Genomic DNA, 21,038 nt, shown 5'->3' with positions numbered 1-21,038 from the left:
TATCCATTTGGAGCAGCATATGCGTTTCCAATCAAGCCTTACAATCCGTCTGCATGGTGTGCTTGATCACCCGATGCGTGATAATTAGAAATTGGCTAGCAGTCTGCCCAGCAACGTACAGCTATGTCCTGTAATGCCGTAATTATGTCGATTATTTTTGAAACGACAGCAAAATGGTTCGCACATACACTGGGAAATGTCACAGGCTTCCATCAGACCGTTGGACAGTAGCATAGGTGCGTCATATAATTCATCAGACCGTAGGACGGTGTTGCATCGGAAACGTCGCATAACTTCATCAGACCCTGAGGACATTATTACAGGTTCTTTAGAACGCACAGGCGTAGGGCGTACGTAAGTGCTACTGCTGGGACTCAGGTGAGTTCCGTGGATGATTGAGTCGAACCGGAAGGCAAGGACCGAGCAACTTTTTGCCGCCACCTATATATAGCGTAAAGCCTATACAACGCAGCACCTTCAGCAAGCGTAGCATGAAGCCTTACTGAGCTCGCTTAAAGCCTGCCGTGTAAGAGGATTAGCCTACCTCATGAGCCCTGCAAGTCACGACACTACGTGATGCTGAACTGTTAAACAAGGTGGAGACATTTAAGAGCACAATAACACTCCAAAGTCTGGCGTTTTTAGCGGTCCCAGTTTTGCATCCCAAGGTAGATGCTGGAGGAAACGGCGGCGGCGATCGACAGGTCACCATCCGCCTGCGCGCGAAGTACACATCACCGGCGGACACCGGTGTACATGGGCAAACACACCACCGGTGTTTACCTATGCGGCCTCTATAGACCTCCCCACCGATCTTCTGAGTCGCTCGACACGTCACCACACAGCTGAGTGCTTAAAATAACATCATGTTGGGCTCGGACGGAACTGCTTTACATGACCGGAAGATGCTCCTGACGAAAATCGAGCGCTTCGTTACCGTGCAGTTTAATAAAGTTCGGAACCACGTGGTAATGCTCCGGCCATTGTGAAGAGCGTGGTGATATGGGCTGTTATGCACCACGCTAGAGCGGATTTGCCGGCTCTTGATATTTATCTTGATGTACATGGCTGGGCCTATGGGGCCCCTGAGGAACAGCCCTGCCGGTGGTGGGCGTTGGTGGAAGAAGACGTGCTGGAGAGGCTTACTGATCAGACAGTGCACCGGCTCAAAGCGTCCTGCCATCTGGCGGTGCGCAGGCCAAACTTTGGTTATGCCATTACGGTATCCCTATAAATCATAATCCTCATCAAGCATCATCATCACAAGTTGTGATATTGTGTTGCACGAATGCGTGACCTTATCCTTCCGTCAAGCACGACGGGGATGTAATCTTTTGCACAGATAATCAACAGTAGCCTCGATGACATGTACGTGCGTCCTGTTGAAAATCGAACCTTTTTTCGAGTGTGCATTTTAGCTTGGTGGTGACACTCAACCATCCGCAGGTGTAAGCGAGTCCGCCTTTTGTGTTGCCATGCCAACATGAGGACGTCGCAAAATCGGATGGCGCTGTATGGAGATTAAGGCTATGTTTAACGCACGCGTAGGAAGACTAGTTAATTGTCTGTAGTAAGTTTAGGCAGCCATAATTAGCCTGTCACTACATCACACAAAATGATTACAGCTGAGATAGTCCTGTCAGACTGATGTGGCAACAAACCGGAATTTGGCCAAAGAAGCAAGGTAGCATGTATTCGCATACAGCTTACACAATGATCCAACAGCAATCGGTCTTTCCGGAGCACAATGCGCTGGTTCAGTGGCGGTAATCGACATGACTCATATTTCTGCATGACTTTTTCCGGCAAAAGAGAGGCAACTTTACCTCGTAATTCCGATATCCTTGTTTTAGAGACATTTGTGGATTTGCCTGAAGGCGCCGCTGCAACGGTTTACTCAGGGTAACGTCCCACACGAGGCTTAGCAATGTGCAGCGCTGGCATCGCCGAGCTCAGCAGCGCCCATGCGCAGCATTCAGGATCACACCTGTCCTCCCTCATGGTAACGTCACAGCCTTGTAAGCGGTGTGAAGGAGGTACTCAATCGCAGGGGTGGACCATGTTATATATTTGGAGACGATCTGGTCTCCCCCCCCCCCCCACTCTCTACCCTGTTTCTGAGCATGTTGAGCATGTTGAGCACAAGGCATGTTGGCCTCTGGGTGTTGCCTGAAGGAACGACATACCATTGTGGCTAGTGCACTGCCAATCGTATGGTGAACGTCTCACCATTGCTCACAAGGCTTGAGTCGGCGGAGTGGTGCGACACTCAGCACCCACTGCGCCATCACTGAACGGTGGAGCACGACACTCGACACTCACACGTCATCACTGAACGGTGGAACACAACACTCAGCACTCACACGCCATCACAGAACGGTGGAGCACAACACTCAGCACTCACACGCCGTCACTGAACGGCGGAGCACAACATCTTAGTTGTGCTCCGCCGCACTTACACGCCATCATAGAACGGTGCAGAACGGCACCCGACACTCACACGCCGTCACTGAACGGTGAAACACAGCACCCAGCACTCACACGCCACCACAGAACGGCGGAGAACGGCACTTGACACTCACACGCCGTCACTGAACGGTGGAGCACAACACTCAGCACTCACACGCCATCACAGAACGGCGGAGAACGGCACTCGACATTCACACGCCGTCACTGAACGGTGGAGCACGGCACTCGACACTCGCACGTCATCACTGAACGGCGGAGCAGCACACTCAGCACTCGTAAGAGGTTGATGGGCGGCGAGGCACGCCACTAGCTCCCTCTCCATGGACGGGCGTGGCGGTGGTACTCACACAAGCTCGAGGGTGCTGTCCATGGTCTCGCCGTCCGGCCACTTGAAGTAGCAGAGGGTGCGAATGCTGTTGTCCTCGTATATGAAGGTGAAGGTTTGGCTCGCCTGCGGTGGGGGCGTTCACAGCTGACCCATGGGCTACCGTGATGCCACTTTTACCCACCCCTACTATTCTCTTGACATCAGTTCCGAGCGGTAAACGTCGGAAGCTACGGCTGTGGGCGCTCTAACTGAAGCAGTCAGCCCGCTCCCGGCCGGGAAGGGAGGAGGGGGTGGAGTTTGATTTCCTCCTAGGATCTCCAACTTCCAGACGTCTTATGAGAAAAATAACGATACCATTCTGATGATCATATCAAATCATGGAGAATGCACACCACATTTTTCACGCTACGTCAAATGTAAGGTCACCAGAGATCAAAAGCGGTGGGTCCAATACGTGCCGTTAAAACCTATATCACCAGGTCAATACGGATATTGAGGGCACGGAAGTAAGCGTTAAGACTGTGGGAAGTCCATTCTGACCACTTGTGTTCTCCCATGTGGGTCAGGTCCGACCAGGTCATCGTTCAAAATTGGTATGTCAGGAGGGTAGAATAATAATGCTTTTCACAACGTAGTTCTAAGTTTATGTTAATGAGGTGCAGCCATTCAAAAGTATCTTGAACTCTGAAACACGATTGTGGACTGACCTTGCGGCCATCTGAGGTCAACCTAGGTCAAATTTATAAATTTAAAGCACCACGCCGCTGCAGCAGACCTGAGCCTCGTCGCCCGCCACCGCAAGCCCGAGCTCACCTGGGCACTGACAGCATGCGCTGTGATGCATTTCAAGCCATAACTCAGTCCTTGTTACAGATAATTTATTAAAACTTGGTTCTAGTTTCACAGCCGTATATAGAACGTAATTTGATATTTTCATAATTATTGGTCTTAGTCCAAAACATGTTGAACGTACTCTTTGTGAATATTTTTTGTCTTTAACATCCCTGTATTTCAATGTGCAATATTGAAACAAATCAACGACAGGGCATGTTAACAGTGGACTAATTTGCTCACATTTTCTATATACGGATGTAGAGTATGACTTTTCGTTTGGTTTCTATTGTAAGTTGTCTACAGCAATGCGTTTTTGTAAATTAATCGGCAAACATCACGTCACTCTGACGTCAATCACGCTTGCTCTATAAAGTCTCATCACTGTTATTTTGACACTAGGCGTAGAAAATGTCGAATAAGTTAAAGCTGCTGAAAGTTTTGTAGCGAGATCTCGAGCCGTTTTTGAACTATCAGATATTGCACATCGGCAAATTTGATCTCCCACCGGTCAATGCCGGGCATTAAGTAGCGCAAAACGTGATTAGTAATTGAAACTTGCAGCCTGCTCAATATTGCTTGAGAGCACACCGAATTCATCATATTTGAAAGATGTGCTCACGGACGTCAGATCTGAACGGCTCGGCGATATTTTCCTTTTTGGCCTTGAACGTCACATGACCTATGGGGTGACATGGTTCGAATGACGTTGCTATGGCGTCATGCATGCATGATTATCCTTGAAATAATCTGCACGAAATAGACCGCACATCCTCGCGGACGTGTAGCTCAGAAACTAGGGAGTTTTACGTCTTAAGAAAGGCAGGGCAGTGGACTACACCGAATGCTCAAGGCTGCTTTTCTGTTCAAAACCGCATACAAAGATGAAATGGTCCCTTTACCGTCGCCAAGCCAAAGTGCCGCCACAGTTGTTATCTTAGGTCCTCTTGGCCTTGTTGGCATTGCCTGATCCACTGCTGAGACCAAGACGAGATAATACCAACCGCTACCGGGACCAGGATGATGCAATACTTAGCGTTGCTGAGACCAAGACGACGCAATACCAACCGCTGGTTTTTACTACACCAATGCAGCCGAGGCTACTATCTAGCACCTGAGGCTCGTGGCCGTTCGGAAAAAAACAAAAGTTTAAGTTTAAATGATACAAATTAGCTTATTTAAAACTAAAACTTCATTACTTTCACCTCCTTCCTAAAACAGTGGGCGGCACCGCCTCATGCGCTCACCCCTCCCCTCCCCTAGCGGGTTGTGGACCCCGCTCCCACGCCTTCAAGCCAGGCTGGACAAGTGGATGTTGGGGCCGAACAGAGACGGGCGCTCCATCGAACCATTACGTGGGCTTGAACGACACAACTTTGCACGCCCGCTTGCGTCAGATCACCTACCGGCCTAGATGCGCGCGCTTCATCAGACAGCAAACATTCATCTCCAGTATGTGCAATAACGCCCACGTCTTGTGATGCATTCGAGCAGGACGGCTGGCGGCTGAAAGCTGAGCTGGCAAACAGTAACCTTTATGACCTATGACCTTGATCTGTCAAGGTCATACCACTGCCAAGCGTCGGTGTATCCCGCGATCAGACGCCGCCTGTCCGACCTTTCAGAGTCACACCGCAAAACCGCCAAAAATCACATTACGGGGCGGGCTGGCTGACTTTGACCCGCGCCTTCCATCAGCTTACAACTAAGCTCGCTTTTAACAGAGCTGCTAAGCTCTTGCAATCCACAGATTGGAAGTCTTCGCAGCCCACAATGCCCCAGACGAGGATGGCGAGCTCTTAGTCCAACTCGATGGGGATAGCAGGACCTGAGTCGGATGATCGCCAGAATCACAGCATGCGTCACTGTGCGAGTTTCAACGCTCGACGCGTCCAGTGGCTCTCACCTCGTAGAGTAGAGCGGCCAGACCGGCGGACACCAGCCAGATCGCGATGGTGGCGAACAGTGTCAAGTGGCTCTCACCTCGTACAGTGGAGCGGCCAGACCGGCGGACACCAGCCAGATCGCGATGGTGGCGAACAGTGTCCAGCGGCGGCTCATGCGTGGCTGAAGCGGGTGCATGATTGCGGAGTACCTGCGCCACAAGGGTCACAGGGTCAGCACACGGGTTACACGATCAGCACACGGGTCATAGGGGTGGCACGCATGCCACACTTTCCGATACCGGGTCACAAGGGTCAGCACACAGCTTACAGGGTCAGCACACGGGTCACAGGGTCAGCACATGGGCTACAAGATCAGCACACGAGTCATAGGGTCAGCACACGGGTCACAGAGTCATCACGCGGGTCACAGCTTCAGCACATGTGTCATGGGGTCGGCGCACGGGTCACAGAATCAGCAAACAAGTCTCAGGGTCAGGAGACGATCGGAATAATCAGCAGCGGGGTAATTGGCCAAACGGGTCACATAATCAACAGCCAGGTCATAGGGTCAGGAGACGGGTCCAGGGTCAGTAGACAAACCAAGGCGCTAGGAGATGGCTCGGGCGGTGAGCAGACAAGCCCGACGGTCAGCAGACGGGTCGTACAGTCAGCACGGACGAATCAGGTGACCGATGAAATGTGCAGACGATCAGCGGAAAGATCAGACAGTCAGCGGACGGGTAAGATGGTCATCGGACGGGTAAGATGACCTGCAGACGGGTCGTAGGAAAGCAGACGGACTACGCAATCAGCTGACCGGCAAGATGGTAAGCAGTCTGGTCAGACGATCCACGCACAGCCCAGCTAGGTCGAGAAGGTCAGCACACTACGTCAGACGTTTATTATTATTTGCCAAAGGCCAACAATCCGTATAAAGCAGGTCGAGACATCAGCACACCGTGTCCAGGCCAACCAAATTGTAACGGCCTAGACTAATCAGCGAGCAAAGCTACCTGAGACAACCTCGCTGCCATGGACAAATGTTCCATCGGTCGCACGTCTGCGACTGACAGCCACGATCCAGTGGTAGACACCAAAGCGGAGTAATAACAGACGGAACGAAATATTGGCAGACCCATGAAATGTAGCAAGTGTTACATTCAAGCCCAAGGCCAGTTGAGTGCTTTGGGCGCCGTGAGTCTGATAAAACAGCGGTGGATGGGAAAAATTCACGTTAAAACCTGAACGTTAAACCTTACTTCATAGTCAAGATGGTCGTAACTGTAACAGCGGCGCAGGTCAGCGGTGCCGAACTAGCTCCCAGAAAGGGTGTCAGTTTCCGCTCCAAAATATTTCCAAGAGTTACATAGTGTCGCAGAATTGCGTGCATGACGTAACACTTGCCATGCTTCTGACCTAAGCCCTGGCGCAGAATCCTAATTTCCTTTCGTCATTTCGGTCCTCGCCGATAGGGCTCGCTCACCTGGTTCCAACGTCAACAACGGAGCGTTTTTAATATATAAAAGTCACACGCACCATGCCTAAACATCGGCTGCGACGGCACGGGGTTGCGTCGCGTCAGCTGATATGATATGTGATAAGATAATGATGTGATATGTGGTAGGTGATGTGATATGTGGTAATGTGACGGTATGGTAGGCACGATCCTCCGGCACCGGAGAAAAACAGCACCAACACCGCACTCAGTGAACCCTTCCCTCCCCTCCCACCATTTCCGCCGTAACCGTCCTCTGGTGCCCTGCGAACCCCCATACAATCCCACGGACCGGCAGGTAAAGGCCCCCCGCACCGATCGTAAAGTACGGTAAAGGCCCCCCGCACCGATCGTCCACTTTCAGTGTCGGAAAAGCCAGGAATTCCTCCGGCACCGGATCAGCCACGCACGCAAGCCTTAAGTCGGGACTTCTCGCGATTGCCAAGAGGTTTCGTGTTAGACTCTCATTTATGGCGACGTCGGGCCGACTTAAGAACCAGAGTTCGGCCTGAGCGGTGGATACGACATTTATGCAAAGCTGTCGGGTTAAACAGTGCAACATGTGACTGATTCAAATGCATGAAGCAACCATTTCATATGCCTATACGACAGTGCGTGCTGGTTGATGACGTATCATGTGACTTCTGGCGGCCACATCGACCGGTGACCCCGGTAGACCGCTTTAAATGCATAACTCGTGCGCGGTGAACGGCCTCCAGGGCTTATAAAGCTATTGGGTTAGTTTGTTTCATGAGACTGGCAAATGACGCTATAAATTGCATCCTGGCGAAGTTCATCACATCTCTCTCTCTCTCTCTCTCCTCTCTCTCTCTCTCTCTCCTCCTCTCTCTCTCTCGCCTCTCTCTCTCTCCTCTATTCTCTCTCTCTCTCTCCTCTCTATCTCTCTCTCTCTCTCTCTCTCTCTCTCTCTCTCTTCTCTCTCTCTCTCTCTCTCTCTCTCTCTCTCTCTCTCTCTCTCTCTCTCTCTCTCTCTCTCTAAGCAAAAAACGACGCGGCAGATGAAAGGAAAAATAAGATAATACATCGTACGAAGTAGAGCAAGGTTGCCATACTATCCAACAGGTTTTGCCAAATCTTAAACGCATAAAACAGTGGTCCCAAAAATTCAAATAACGCCATGGCTAAACGCAATTATGATTCAATGACGCATGAAATACATTGTGCGTTTGACTGTCGTAATATCTCTAACTTGATCTTGAAAAAAATTATACTGCACTTGTGAACAGGAAGCATGCGCACTCTTGAACTCGTGCCAGAGGCCCCAAATGCTACATCACAGCGTCACAGCTTTTGGAAGGGCCTCATGCCACCAACTGGTATAATTCTACAACCAGGAGACTTCTACCCGCTGTGTGGCTGATCCATTAATTGGCGATACATGTATGCTCGTATAGATGTGTGTATACATGCATACATACATACACATATATTAGATATGTATATATATATATATATATATATATATATATATATATATGTGGTAGTGCATAATATACACGCAACACCACTGACACAACACATCTGCGCCTACGGTATCTACACAACACTACACACACACCACGACACCGACACCCACACACAACACACACACACACACAACCACCCACACCACACACACACACACACACGCACACGCACACGCCCACGAACACACAGACACAGACACACACACATATATATACTATATTTTATATATATATATATATATTATATATATATATATATATATATGATGTATCTGCGGATTACAGCACGTTTAATAGCATTGTTCGTGTCAGCAAGCATGTTGGAACTGTTCCTCCCCGAAGTTTGCTGATCTAGGGCACGCCCTTAGAATCAGTTACCTAATAGGGTCATGCCCTGGATGCCATAGTGAGTGACTGAAACAATGCGTACCAAGAACGTAGCGTTCCACTGAAAGTTCCGCCAATAAAGGTTAACGCGCATGCACGCTTTGCTCAACCTTCGTCCCAATTTGGCGACATTTCTGTCTGAGGCGGCATGAATGCGTGGGAGCCATGGCAGCAAGTCATTTTGAGAATGAAACCACAAGAATCGCGGGCACGACGTTGCCGTTAGAGTTTTTTTTAAAAGATTTTATCCGAACCCTTTTGAATGGATGGATTTCCGGGATCAGAGCTCACGCTAAGCAGTGCTTGTTGTGCGAGCCCTGACCCTACCATCCGATCGCGCAATTCCATGTCAACGGCAGAATTTGGTGGCGAAAGCTTAACGTGCCGCAGTGCTCGGCACAGTCCGTCCTGCCCTCTGACGTCAACTGACCTTTAGCGCGACCGCTGCCACCGGCCGCAGGCCATACCTGTCAGGGGCAAATAACGTCCTCCACCGTGACTTAACCCCGCACAGGACCCTATACCGGGTGTGCTTGGCTGTCGCACGGGGCCCGAACCAGGCGGCACTTCGGCCCATTCATGCCTGGCGAATGTGGCTCCCCGCGGATGAACATGGCCTAGTGAGGATATGGGATGACGCGAGAATGGGAAAAGATCATCCGCCTGGGATGCTGAAATCAAACACGCCCACCACTAAACCCGTCCGTCGCCAAAGGCGGCTTGGCAATGACCACCGATCTGGCAACATCGTCCCTGGCAATTCGACGCCTCAGCGGCCAAGCGGCGGCCAGGGCACCTCCGGCCCATGACACCCGGAAACGGTGGAGCGGTCGTCGCGGATGGAGGGGCGCAGCTGCGACGTTCTCAGAGCCGGACTTTGCTGGAGGCACAGACGCCGGGCACAAACTCGGTCGAGTGGAGGCACTCGGTCTAACAGCGTCAGGAAGTTTTATCCGAAGCAGTTCCAGGAACTAAACAGTGCTGTACGGGTGTGTATATGATCTAGACGCTCCGAGTTAGAGAAAATGACGAAAACAAAGCTACGAAGTTGGGGGCATACTGTCATGTTGTTAACTCACTACTGGATGTGACTGAAATGTAGAGTAAATGAATTGCATAGATGGCTATCTGGATTATTCGCAGAATCTTCCATAATATGACTTTTCCGGTATCCTCGTAGCATCCATAAAACACAAAATATCAAATCAATAGAAACATCCAGACATTACGAAAGGTGACATAAACACCGCAAAAAGCCATAGCAACCGCAGGTAAGCGACCAGGCTGTCCTTACATGTTAAGAGTAAACTATAATTATGATCAGATATCGTAATAACTTCACGAAAGAACTTACACACACACACACACACACACACACACCACACCACATATATATATATATATATATATATATATATATATATATATATATATATATATATATATATAGCTTAAGGGGAGCCACCGGTTTTCAAGAAAATTGGAAATACCCGATACCAGCGTAAAATATTCTTTGTTTACCCATCCCAATGGCAGGTTTTGCGTATATTCCTTCAGCGCATTTAAAAACTATGAGGTTCACAGAGCAGCCTTCTTTCGTCATTCAGAAGATGGTTCAGGCTGGGTCCTCGCCTCCCTGTGAAGCGAAACCGGGAAAGGGGAGGGGGAGCCTCCACAGTGACCACCAACGCCCGTCACTGTGGCTGACGCGGTGACTGATGGCGTGTCCGGTGAATGGCGATCGTCGCTGATGGTGTGGTCGTTGACGAGAAGCTGTCACTGATGGTGTGGTCGTTGACGAGAAGCTGTCACTGATGGTGTGATCGTTGACGAAAAGCTGTCACTGATGGTTTGATCAGTGATGGTAACGGGTGGCCGTCGCTTATATCTGTGGTTATACGACCTCTCCCCTGACACATGACACACGCAATGCTGTCTGACTTTCGTCACGGGTCACGATACTTTTGCCCAAACGCGCTACATTCACCGCCACGTACTGCCATTATCCGTAATTGCCGTTATCCCACCCGCTTTTAGAGTCGGAGACTATCTGAGGCTCCAGTTGCGGCGGCTTACGAGGCGATGTTTTTGTCGCTAATCGAGCCGCCCTCCAGCATTCGAGTTCGAGTTCGAGTCGGAGTCGGAGTCGGAGTCGGAGTCGGAGTCGGAGTCGGAGTCGGAGTCGGAGTCGGAGTCGGAGTCGGAGTCGGAGTCGGAGTCGGAGTTGGAGTTGGAGTTGGAGTTGGAGTTGGAGTGGAGTTGGAGTTGGAGTTGGAGTTGGAGTTGGAGTTGGAGTTGGAGTTGGAGTTGGAGTTGGAGTTGGAGTTGGAGTTGGAGTTGGAGTGGAGTTGGAGTTGGAGTTGGAGTTGGAGTTGGAGTTGGAGTGGAGTTTGAGTTGGTGAGGTTGAGTTTGAGCTGAGTTTGAGTTTGAGTTGAGTTTGAGTTTGAGTTGAGTTTGAGTTGAGTTTGAGTTTGAGTTTGAGTTCGGTTCGAGTTCGAGTTCGAGTTCGAGTCGAGCTCGAGTTCGAGTTCGAGTTCGAGTTCGAGTTCGAGCTCGAGCTCGAGTTCGAGTCGAGTTCGGATTCGAGTTCGGCTCGCCGGCTTCCGCGGGCTGCGTCGTCGGCTCTCCTGCGCCTGGGTTCATAGAGGTCTGTCCGGTCCATGTCTCGGTTCACACAGACCGTTTTAGATGAGGTCAGTGGTTACACGGGTTCGTCTAATCGCTCCTATTCTGAGGTAACGACACTCGGCAGCTTTCGATTTCAGTCAGCCACACATTTCAATTTTCCTTTGACACAGTGACACTTAAATGCATTGGGTACACAACTGGGCTTAATATGATTACTTGCGATTCACAGAGGATGATGCGGTTCCCGACATGGCCCGTGGGCGACCACAGCGGAGCCCTAGAAGCCTCTTCCGAAACGGTATCACCGGGCCCGGCCCACCACCTCTACGTAACATGTAGGCAACAAGACGACGGCATAACACACGGCTCGGGTTTTGGAACACACGCAACAACAATCAACAGCCTGTTATACTCCGCCGTGGAGCGGGCGCACCATGACGTCACCACACCCCTCCCCTCACAGCCCCCCCCCGCTCATGAGAGCGGGGGGGGGGGCTAAAGTTCTCAGAAGACTGGTGTTTCACGCCGCACGCCGGGCCCGCGGCCGTGCTCATGCCGTGGCGAGTGGCGGATTGGCTGAATATTTGATTGCGTGGTACGGACTTCGATCCAAGCCTTCCCCGGCTTTGGGTTGACAAGCGCTGAGGGCCCCGGCAAAAGCTTAGTAACCAATGGCTGTTTTGAGAGCCTGCCCTCCGATCGATAAGGCAGTCGTTATCCAACCAGCAAGCATCCAAATCTGGCTTAACTTGGGCAATGGTTAGGGCACGGTGTCTCGAGTTGATGATTAAAACATCACGAAAAGCTCACTGCGGCCCTGTGAGTCATAATCAATATCGGCATCGCAGATAATTGGAACCCGCCTGGAAACCGACTTCCATCGCTCTCAGCATGCCGCTCTCAATGGCTTCCATCACCTCAGCATGCCGCTCTCAGTAGCTTCCATCGCTCTCAGCATCTCAGCACCAGAATGTCTCGCCACCGACAGATCGCAATTGACCTCAGAGCACGAACCTCCTCAGCGCCGCCGGCGTCGATCCAGTGGCACGGGCTGATGCGGACCGCAGGGTGGTAATCCTACCCCTCTAATCCGCCAAGCGGCTCTCCGTCGCGCTGCGGCCGGGCCGTCACCCCATCCGGCCGATGCCAATATGGGCGGCGGCTGCGGCAGATGTGCGGCGAACCCAGCAGATTGCAATTTCATCGGCGCAGACGGGCGGCCGAGAGGAATAGGCGAAAGGAAGAGCGAGACGCCAGTGGAACTGAGGATGGTGACTGACAGTCAAAGGAGCGAGTCAGTGTATCTGCCTAATAGTGCCCGTTGCTCAGTACGTTTTTGTGGTCATCTTTGGTCATCGCCCGATGGCCGGAGATGCCAGCGGAAGGGTCAGGGAATGACAGCGGAGTAGATAAGCGGTTTAGGTGCAGGCCCTCTCTGAACAAAACGGTTTTCATACGAAAACTCGTACGCATGGCACGCCAGTAGCTAGTCGTTAAAGGTCGTCTCCTTTTCAGAGTATGGATGTGAGAAAACTAGTAGTTAAAAAGCCTCCGCAAGCTTACCTTTGTGACTTTACTTTCAGTAGACAAGCTTACCATGGTTTCCGAGTGCCAACGACAGACGAAAAAACAATGGTGTGTAGGTGAGCCTTCTACTTATGGTGAGCCTTCTGCGTAGTGGTATGTAAGTGAATCTTCTACAAGAAGGTACGCTATGACGCACAAGGTTTTTTTATTTTGCGTCTTGGTGGTGCCAGTGCGACATCGCTGTCCTTGCCCTGCGCTTCGCTACCGGCGCGAACTCACGTCACACAATGCCAAGTCCGAGCTCGTCACGTACAAGCTTCGGCACTTTCTTCACGCGAAATATTTACAAAGCATTTTACCTTATTTCGTGCCGGTCATCCTGTGCTGCACGACGACATCCGGGCTGTTTCATGTAATTTCCACCATCGCGCGTCACCAAGTCATTTTTCCTCTCCGATGGCCAGATCCGGCTCTCCAGCCCCGTTCATCCATTTCCTCGCCCGCCCCTGCTGATCTCGCCACATCTGACAGCAGCTTACGCCGGGTCCGAACAGGTGGCGACTTTCCACGCCGCCGGCCGATACTGCCATCGGTCGAAACCTGCCTCGCTGCCAACGGCGGCTTACCGCCGGTCGCCAGCCGACGCAATCTGCGGCAGCAGCGCCGCTCGGGCGCACCAGTGGGACGAACAATCACGAGGGCGAGCCCCCGCAAGCGAGCCTCGCATGAACCGAGTGGGGCGAGCTGCCACGGACGAGCCTGGCCCGAGCCGAGCGGGGCGAGCTGCCGCGGACGAGCCTCGCACGAGCCGAACGGGGCGAGCGGCCGCGAACGAACCCCACACGAGCCGAGCGGGGCGAGCTGCCGCGGACGAGCCTCGCACGAGCCGAGCGGGGCGAGCTGCCGCGAACAAACCCCACACGAGCCGAGCGGGGCGAGCTGCCGCGGACGAGCCTTACACGAGCCGAGCGGGGCGAGCTGCCGTAGACGAGCCTCACACGACCCGAGCGGGGCGAGCTGCCGCGGACGAGCGCTGCACCAGCCGAGCCAGACAAGCGTACGCGCCGCTAGGTCGCGGGCCGGGCAGCTCGTCCGTGACATGTGATCTTGTTCGGTGGGCTAAATGGATCAATCGGGAATTTATGGCGCCATTCGGGTATTTGAGGGAGGCTGCTCTACGGACCATAGCGGCTCACATTTATTGGATAATGATCACCCGAGCCGCTCAGACCTCGTGATTTGACGGGTTAGTGATTCATTGAACACGGCGTATGCCTATTGTCGGCAATGATTCTCTGTGGAATGCTCTCGAAGGCTGATTAATGTGCAAAATGTGGCAGGTGTGCTATGAAACGATTGCTTTTTAAGCACTGTCATATGGTAAGATAGTAATCCGATCGCTGCACACCATTTTTACACATGTTAAAGCCGGTCAAAGCAAAAAAGTGTGACCGCAGAACTCAAGCAGGTCCAGCGTATTGTACGGCGCTCCCTTCGAACACTCACGCGTGCCTTTGGAAGCCGATTAGCGGCACTGTCATACAGCTGCCAGCAAAAACAACTTTTGCTCAGACGAGCGAGTTGAGTCATTGATTATCACTGCCGTGCAATACAAACAGTGGTTCAGCTATCATCTGATGTCCTGATGATATGTTGACGGTCCTGACGCATGATCAGAAAGGATCGTGCTGAATAACGTGATGTTGCACAAGGCACAACATTTTATTATGGAGGGCACGTGAGCAGCTCACGCACCAAAATCGGCAATATCGCTTCTGCTAGTTCCGGGGATGGCGATGGTGTGCTTGATCAATTTGCTTTCGGTTCATTGCACCGTTAAATAACTCCGGCATTTGTTAATAAACAACTTTGATTATAAAGATGGTTATCAATCATGATCACCCTAAAACAGGGACATGAAATGAAGGGAGCGTCCGGCTGAATCGGACCTTCCACGCAAACAAAAGGATCCTAACATTCTACAAGCCTTCGGCGGGTCGTGGATTGGCCCGCGCGCAGCCCAGTACATCCTCAGACCTGTCGGCATCCCCCGTTGTTCAAGTTGTGGCCTATGGGGATTTGATTGTCATCTGTCACGTTTGCAAGCAGACATGAGCCTGGTTCCCCAATATTTCTTCCCGGGAACCGACATCCCGGTTCCTGGTTCTGGAGCCAAGAGACACTCAGCAACCAGTCTAGAATTAGATCGAGGGAAGCAGCAGAAACAAGAATTGAGCCTCACATGAATCCGGAAGATCCAGGAAGTACCAGGATCCAGCCAAGTCAGATAATCCAGCAAGGACCAAGATCAAGCCTGACAAGAAGATGAAAGATCCAGCAAGAACTAAGATCCAGTCTGACGTCAAGCCAAGAAAAACAGCAAGAACCCATCATCCAGCCCGTCATCATGTGGAAAGACGTGACAAGTACCAAGAACCCATGAAAAATGAGCTATTTCGTTTGCTTTATTAACTACAATGACGAACGGAGATGGTTGCTAACTTTTGCTTATCATGTTCTTCATTCGACCATGCGCCACCCGCATTGCGGGTGATAAAAGTGTAATTTTTTCGCCGAACAAATTTTTGGAGGAAAAATTGCCGCTAATAGCGTAATGCGTCACCAGGTGACAAACTGGTCATCAAGTCCATGCCCAGTAGTGCCATCAGTAATCAGCCTATCATCGAAAGTCTCTTTCATCACTGGAATTTTCAATATCATGCAGATAACTGCAACGTTCAGTCATACACTGCCCTTGGACAAATGTGAGAATAAGTGCTTCTGCTAGGAAAGCAGACCTCATAGGATAGCTGGATCACAATACCATAAAACATCATAATATTTAAAGTAAAACTCTAGGTGAAGGGGGATAGGGCGATGAAGCATGTGCCCCCCCCCCCGCCCCCCCCCCTTCCTCATTGCCTAAATTTGCTACACCAGCTCAACTCCTCACTTTTATCACCTTCTCGTTGCCTGGATCATTGTCTATCATATAAATTTCCAGCAACCAAGATTCATGTTAACAAAAGGGTCAGCTGTGAATCATTGCTTAAAAGCTATCAAAGCATTGATGAAATAATTGCATTTAAGGAGGGACATAGTTTTTGAAGATAGGTTAGGGAGCAGTGAAAAATACGCAAGGAACCCCCCAAATATGGATGTCTCCCAGATTAACACACTTCTTCACACTTAGGGGAGCCCTGAAGAAGATAGAAGTAGGACCACACCTGATTTGAAGATATTTGTGGCTGGTAACCATTCTCAATCAGGACAAGCACAATGATGGCATAAAACTGGTTCTTCAGAACCATTATCACCTCCTGTTACTTCATTCATGAGTTTGCGCCATCAGGCTTCAGCATCAAATCCGCGGCTCTTTGAAAGAAAAAAGGCTGGTCGTTGTGGCTTCTTCATTGAGTCAACAGCCTTTCGGTGTCTTGAAAGGGCGGTTTGGATAATCACAGGTCAATTTCTACCTTGAACGGATCATCCCGCCGACTTACCCTAGCTGTCAATGTCTCTCGTCGCTGAGGATAGGATGCTAAATCACATGGCACAGCCAACGAAGTAACAAGAACAGAAATTATGCCCTAGGCAGGTATTCATGATACTGCAATGCGAATGTCTCTTGCAAAATCGCAGTGCATTGAAAGTCACCGCCCGCCTCATGTCAAGTCGCATCACAACAACTGAAACACGCCCATGCGGCCAGATGAATAATCATATTTATATATTTTCAGTACTTTATGCTGTCTAGTCTAGGACACTGAGAGTCGGCTGTTAAAAACAGCGAATCGGCCGACCGGGACGGGCCATTGGAATCACAGTAATTTGTCGGAGACCTGCCACCGGGTCGGTCCACCAGCTAAAAATGATAGGATATTTTTGTCGTCGGGTTGGAATGAAACCTAGAAAAGAAATCAGAGTACCGTGGAGCACGGTAAAGAGGTTTTACAGAAACGTCCGCTTGTGTTGTGTAAAGGAATTTACTGCTATGGAGGCGTAATATCTATAAATGGAGACCTCACGTTGTGTTTTGCATAGTGTGTTGTATTTTTTCGGCTTGGCCGTCATCAAAAGTTGCCGTCTAGAAACATTTTTGCCACCAGCCTACGCGTGACTATATGCATTTTTTGTCGCCGATCGTATCCACCAAGTCAGCAGGTTTTACCACCCCTGACCGCGCACCAGCCAACCGCACATTATTCACTCGCACATCATTCACCCGCACATCAACCCCGGCACATCAACCCCCGCCTATTATCCACCCGCACATAGTTCACCCGCACACCCAACCCCCGCACATCGACCTCCCGCACATTATCCACCCGCACATCAACCACCTGCATTCCACTAACCCGCACATCACCCACCTGCGCAGCACCCGTACTTCACCCACCCGAACATTACCCACCCGCGCACCACCCGCACATCACCCATCCGCACATCACCCACCCGCAAAGCAAGCACCCGCACATCTCGGCTACAACCAGCAACCGATAACAGGGTACTACCGGCGGCCAACGGTATGATCACACTGCACACTGTCCAGTAGTGGCAAATGTTTCCACGAATGTCGTATGCAGTTGATCCATGCGCAACAGATCTCTTCATTCCAGCCAGAACGGAGACGCTTGTCCACAAACAATATGGCTATGGTGAGTCTGTCCGCCTGTCCGTCCGTCCATCCGTCCACCCGTCCGTCTGTCCGCCTGTCCGTCCGTCCGTCCGTCCGTCCGCCCCGTCCATCTTTCCTCATTTTACGCCGCTTCGTAACAGAAGCTGCAGAGATTGAGTGAAAAAAAAAATGCCGAATGGAGCGGCGAGAGAGCTGACGCGTGGCTGCCGCTGCCTTGCGAAAGCAGCGGCGCGCGGTATTTACGCGAGGTGTGTTTTGGAATTGCTGCAACACGAGCCCAGAAACATTTCGGCAGCGCTGGTAAATGACGGCGACTTGTATAAGGAAATCTAGCCGGGGTAGTGGCAACAAAATAATTTACTTAGCGCTTATGAAATGCGTGACAAAACTCCAACCGCGTGAGCATTCGGAGAGTAGATTTTGAAATCTGGGTAGACGACGCTGGTTTTGGGTTGGTGAAAAGCTCGCATGCTAATGAGGCTGCGTGCTTTGGATTCTTTGCTCTGGGTATGTTGCTCCACTATGGGTGGCCCACTCGGGGCCACGGCCCCGCAAGCGGCTAACGGACAATGTGGCTAACGGCCGAATAACGGCCGTCTATGGCTAACGGCCGAATACATGGCTAACGGACTTCCCCAGAACAGTCGCCACCGCTGGAGTTGCACCGCATCTGCGGGCTCCATACCAGTGTTTGATTGAGATTCTTATGAAGGATATTCCTACTGCCTGATGCTTAATTCTTATAGCAAAAAGGATTATAAACGTTTGCAACGGTGCTGCGTCGCACTTATATGAACTGGCGGGGATAGGGAGTTGGGGTGAGTAATCACTGCCCCGTTTTCCCCAAAGTTGGACGCGATTCGTCCTATTTCGCTGCGCGGAAAAAACTTCGATAGCGATAAAGTCTTCTCTCCATCGTTTTGATGCTTATGTGTCCCTTATCTTTATCTATCATTACAAGATACATGGGTGCGATGTGGTATGGTAGCAGCCAAGGTTTTCATCGCACCGAAATTGTCTGGTCATGACAGATATATATATAGCTAATTCAAAAATAAATCCTTGAAACGCTAATACTTTGGGACAAAAAAGCACCTGAACAGCTCCTGTCATGCAAGTTATATTGTTCTGCTCTGCTGCATAGCAAAGCAAACGCCCTAACGCTTGTAGCCATTCAGCTTCTATGCAACGTTATCGTGAATTAACGATCAGCAGACCTCAACCGGTTAAGATATCACGACCTTCTTGAAACATGCACCTTACATTGTAGCTTTCAGACCCATTTAATCTATTCTCAAATATCGAAAAACTGCGACGTAAACATTTTTGGAAGTTCTTTGGTCGCCCATGAAAACGAAAATAAGCGATTAGGATAACTCACAAATAACTGTTCTTAAATAAGACACTTATCCCCACACCAGTCACTGAAATAGAGTAATAGCGAATATGAAAGCGCCAGCTTCAGGTGGACATTTCATGAGTGAGCAAACGTACAGGCCCTCCAATCCGTGACACTTATCACGGTCACATCTGAGTTCACGCATCTGGTAGCTTTAGAAGCTGCATAGAAGGCTATCATGGCAGTATTTTAGCCGACGCACGGTAGTATGCTTTTTAAAACCAGATCTAGTCCGAATGAACGCCATGGGGTGAATTGTAGGATACTCCGGCATCGCAGGTCAACCGTGTGTAATCACTTTTTAATTCAAGCCACGTGGAGGCGCCGGAAGATTGAGCCATTTAATCGCCACCATCGTGCAATCAAAGGCTTACCTTGAGATCCCTAGATCAAAGGATCCAAGGCGCTGGTGCTCACGAGTATGTCATCGAACTGTGAAACACTTCACACCACACTATGAATAAGCGCCGTTATACTTTGTTCATACATCTGGAATGTTCCTCTAAGGCACCTTGTAAGGCATGGAGAGGGTCACCCGTCTGCAGCACTTTTAGTCCTGTGTGCTGCCAGACAGCTTCTTATTGAATTTTTGACCAAGCGGTGTTTAGGTGATTAAAAACCCCAGCTTCCAGACATTGAAGCAATCCGTTCCTTGCTGTTCAAAGCTGTTATCGGCGTTGCACCTCTTTGACTGAACTTTCTTAAAACCCGGACGACGAAACCAGTTATGGTGAACATTGCGCACTTAAGTTATCAAATGCAAGCTCTAACACGCACAAGGTTGAAGGTGACGCGCACTGGTGGGAGCGAAACAATTCACCCCTCTGTGATCCAAAAATCTAATAGAGCTAGATACATCGAACTCACAGCACAGGTGACCCGTCGATGAACCCACTCATGCCAAAATTTGAGGTCCTTTGGTCATGACCTTTGGGTTAGTAAGGCAGAACGAGGTCAAACACCCGACTGTTGTTCGAGGGGCTTTCATACCACCTAGTACAACGTCCTTTGACCCACATGTCTCTTCCAACCAAAAGTTCACTGGTGTTGATATGAGGAACATTACCTTATTTGCCTTGCGAAAGGTCAAAGTGATGAAAGTCAAAATTATTGTTTTGATATTTTCATATATAAATAAGCGGCAAGGACTACTCTAGACGACACGTTCATCACAGCAAAATGTTGATTGGGGTAATTTGTGATAAGTGGCCTCCTTTAACTTCTTGAATTTCAGATACGATGTCAGCTAACGTCCCCATATTCAAGAAACTCGAAATGAGCGCCAAAATACCCCATAAATTAAGTCATGCAGTAAAAAAGCAAATACCCCATAAATTAAGTCATGCAGTAAAAAGCAGCTTCAGCTTTGACCGCGACCTGACCTTCATACCTGACCCAGGGCCAAGGAAATGAGCCATATTCCTAAATCTAGTTGTTCAATTGCCTAAAAAACATTTGAAAGATATAAGCCTTGTCTAACAATCTGTTGTCGCCACCAGATTGACCGAATCTCTGGGAGTCGCGTTAGTTGATTGGTTTGGCCTTGACCTGCCATAACCAGCAACCTACCACCGCACATATGGGTTAACATGTCCGAATTTGGCTATACAATTATCTACAGCCATGCAAAATCAGGACGCGGCAACACCGCCTTGATCGGAAGTCATTCTGGAAAGGCCTTCAGAGGGTTCCAATTTACGCCCACCCGAGCGCGTGTTAACGTCCGGTCTCAATTCTTCACCCCACCGCCTCACACCGAATGATCATCCGGGCTCTGCGCGGCAGACTGTGGTTGTCAGCCGTGACATCAGCCATGACGTCAGCCGTGACCCGTTTCAGGGGCCGCCGTGACACGGGGTCAGTCCGAGCGCCGCTCAAACCCCGAAGGAAGGCCTGACTTGGGTTAGGCTCGATGGCGAAAGTCCCACAGATGGTCGCAGGGGTACCCTACGGCTCGCCTC

The 21,038-nt window shown here is 50.4% G+C and overlaps 1 protein-coding gene across 1 annotated transcript in view; it reads right to left on the bottom strand.

The window, feature by feature from the left end:
• Positions 1 to 2,318: 2,318 nt before the first annotated feature.
• The window catches only part of LOC119095997 (tachykinin-like peptides receptor 99D), a 102,235-nt gene continuing 83,515 nt past the window's right edge, over positions 2,319 to 21,038 (bottom strand). The window contains exons 3-5 of the mRNA XM_037218872.1: positions 5,612 to 5,723; positions 2,817 to 2,920; positions 2,319 to 2,331 (exon numbers count right to left, since the gene is read on the bottom strand). Coding sequence (XP_037074767.1) covers positions 2,319 to 2,331; positions 2,817 to 2,920; positions 5,612 to 5,723 — 229 coding nt within the window. The remainder of the gene's footprint in view (positions 2,332 to 2,816; positions 2,921 to 5,611; positions 5,724 to 21,038) is intronic.

Source organism: Pollicipes pollicipes, unplaced genomic scaffold (assembly GCF_011947565.3).
Source record: "Pollicipes pollicipes isolate AB1234 unplaced genomic scaffold, Ppol_2.1 Scaffold_1827;HRSCAF=2136_pilon_pilon_pilon, whole genome shotgun sequence".
NCBI lineage: Eukaryota > Metazoa > Arthropoda > Thecostraca > Pollicipedomorpha > Pollicipedidae > Pollicipes > Pollicipes pollicipes.
Note: the sequence above shows the minus strand (reverse complement) of the source record. Positions and strands in the feature narration are given on the sequence as shown.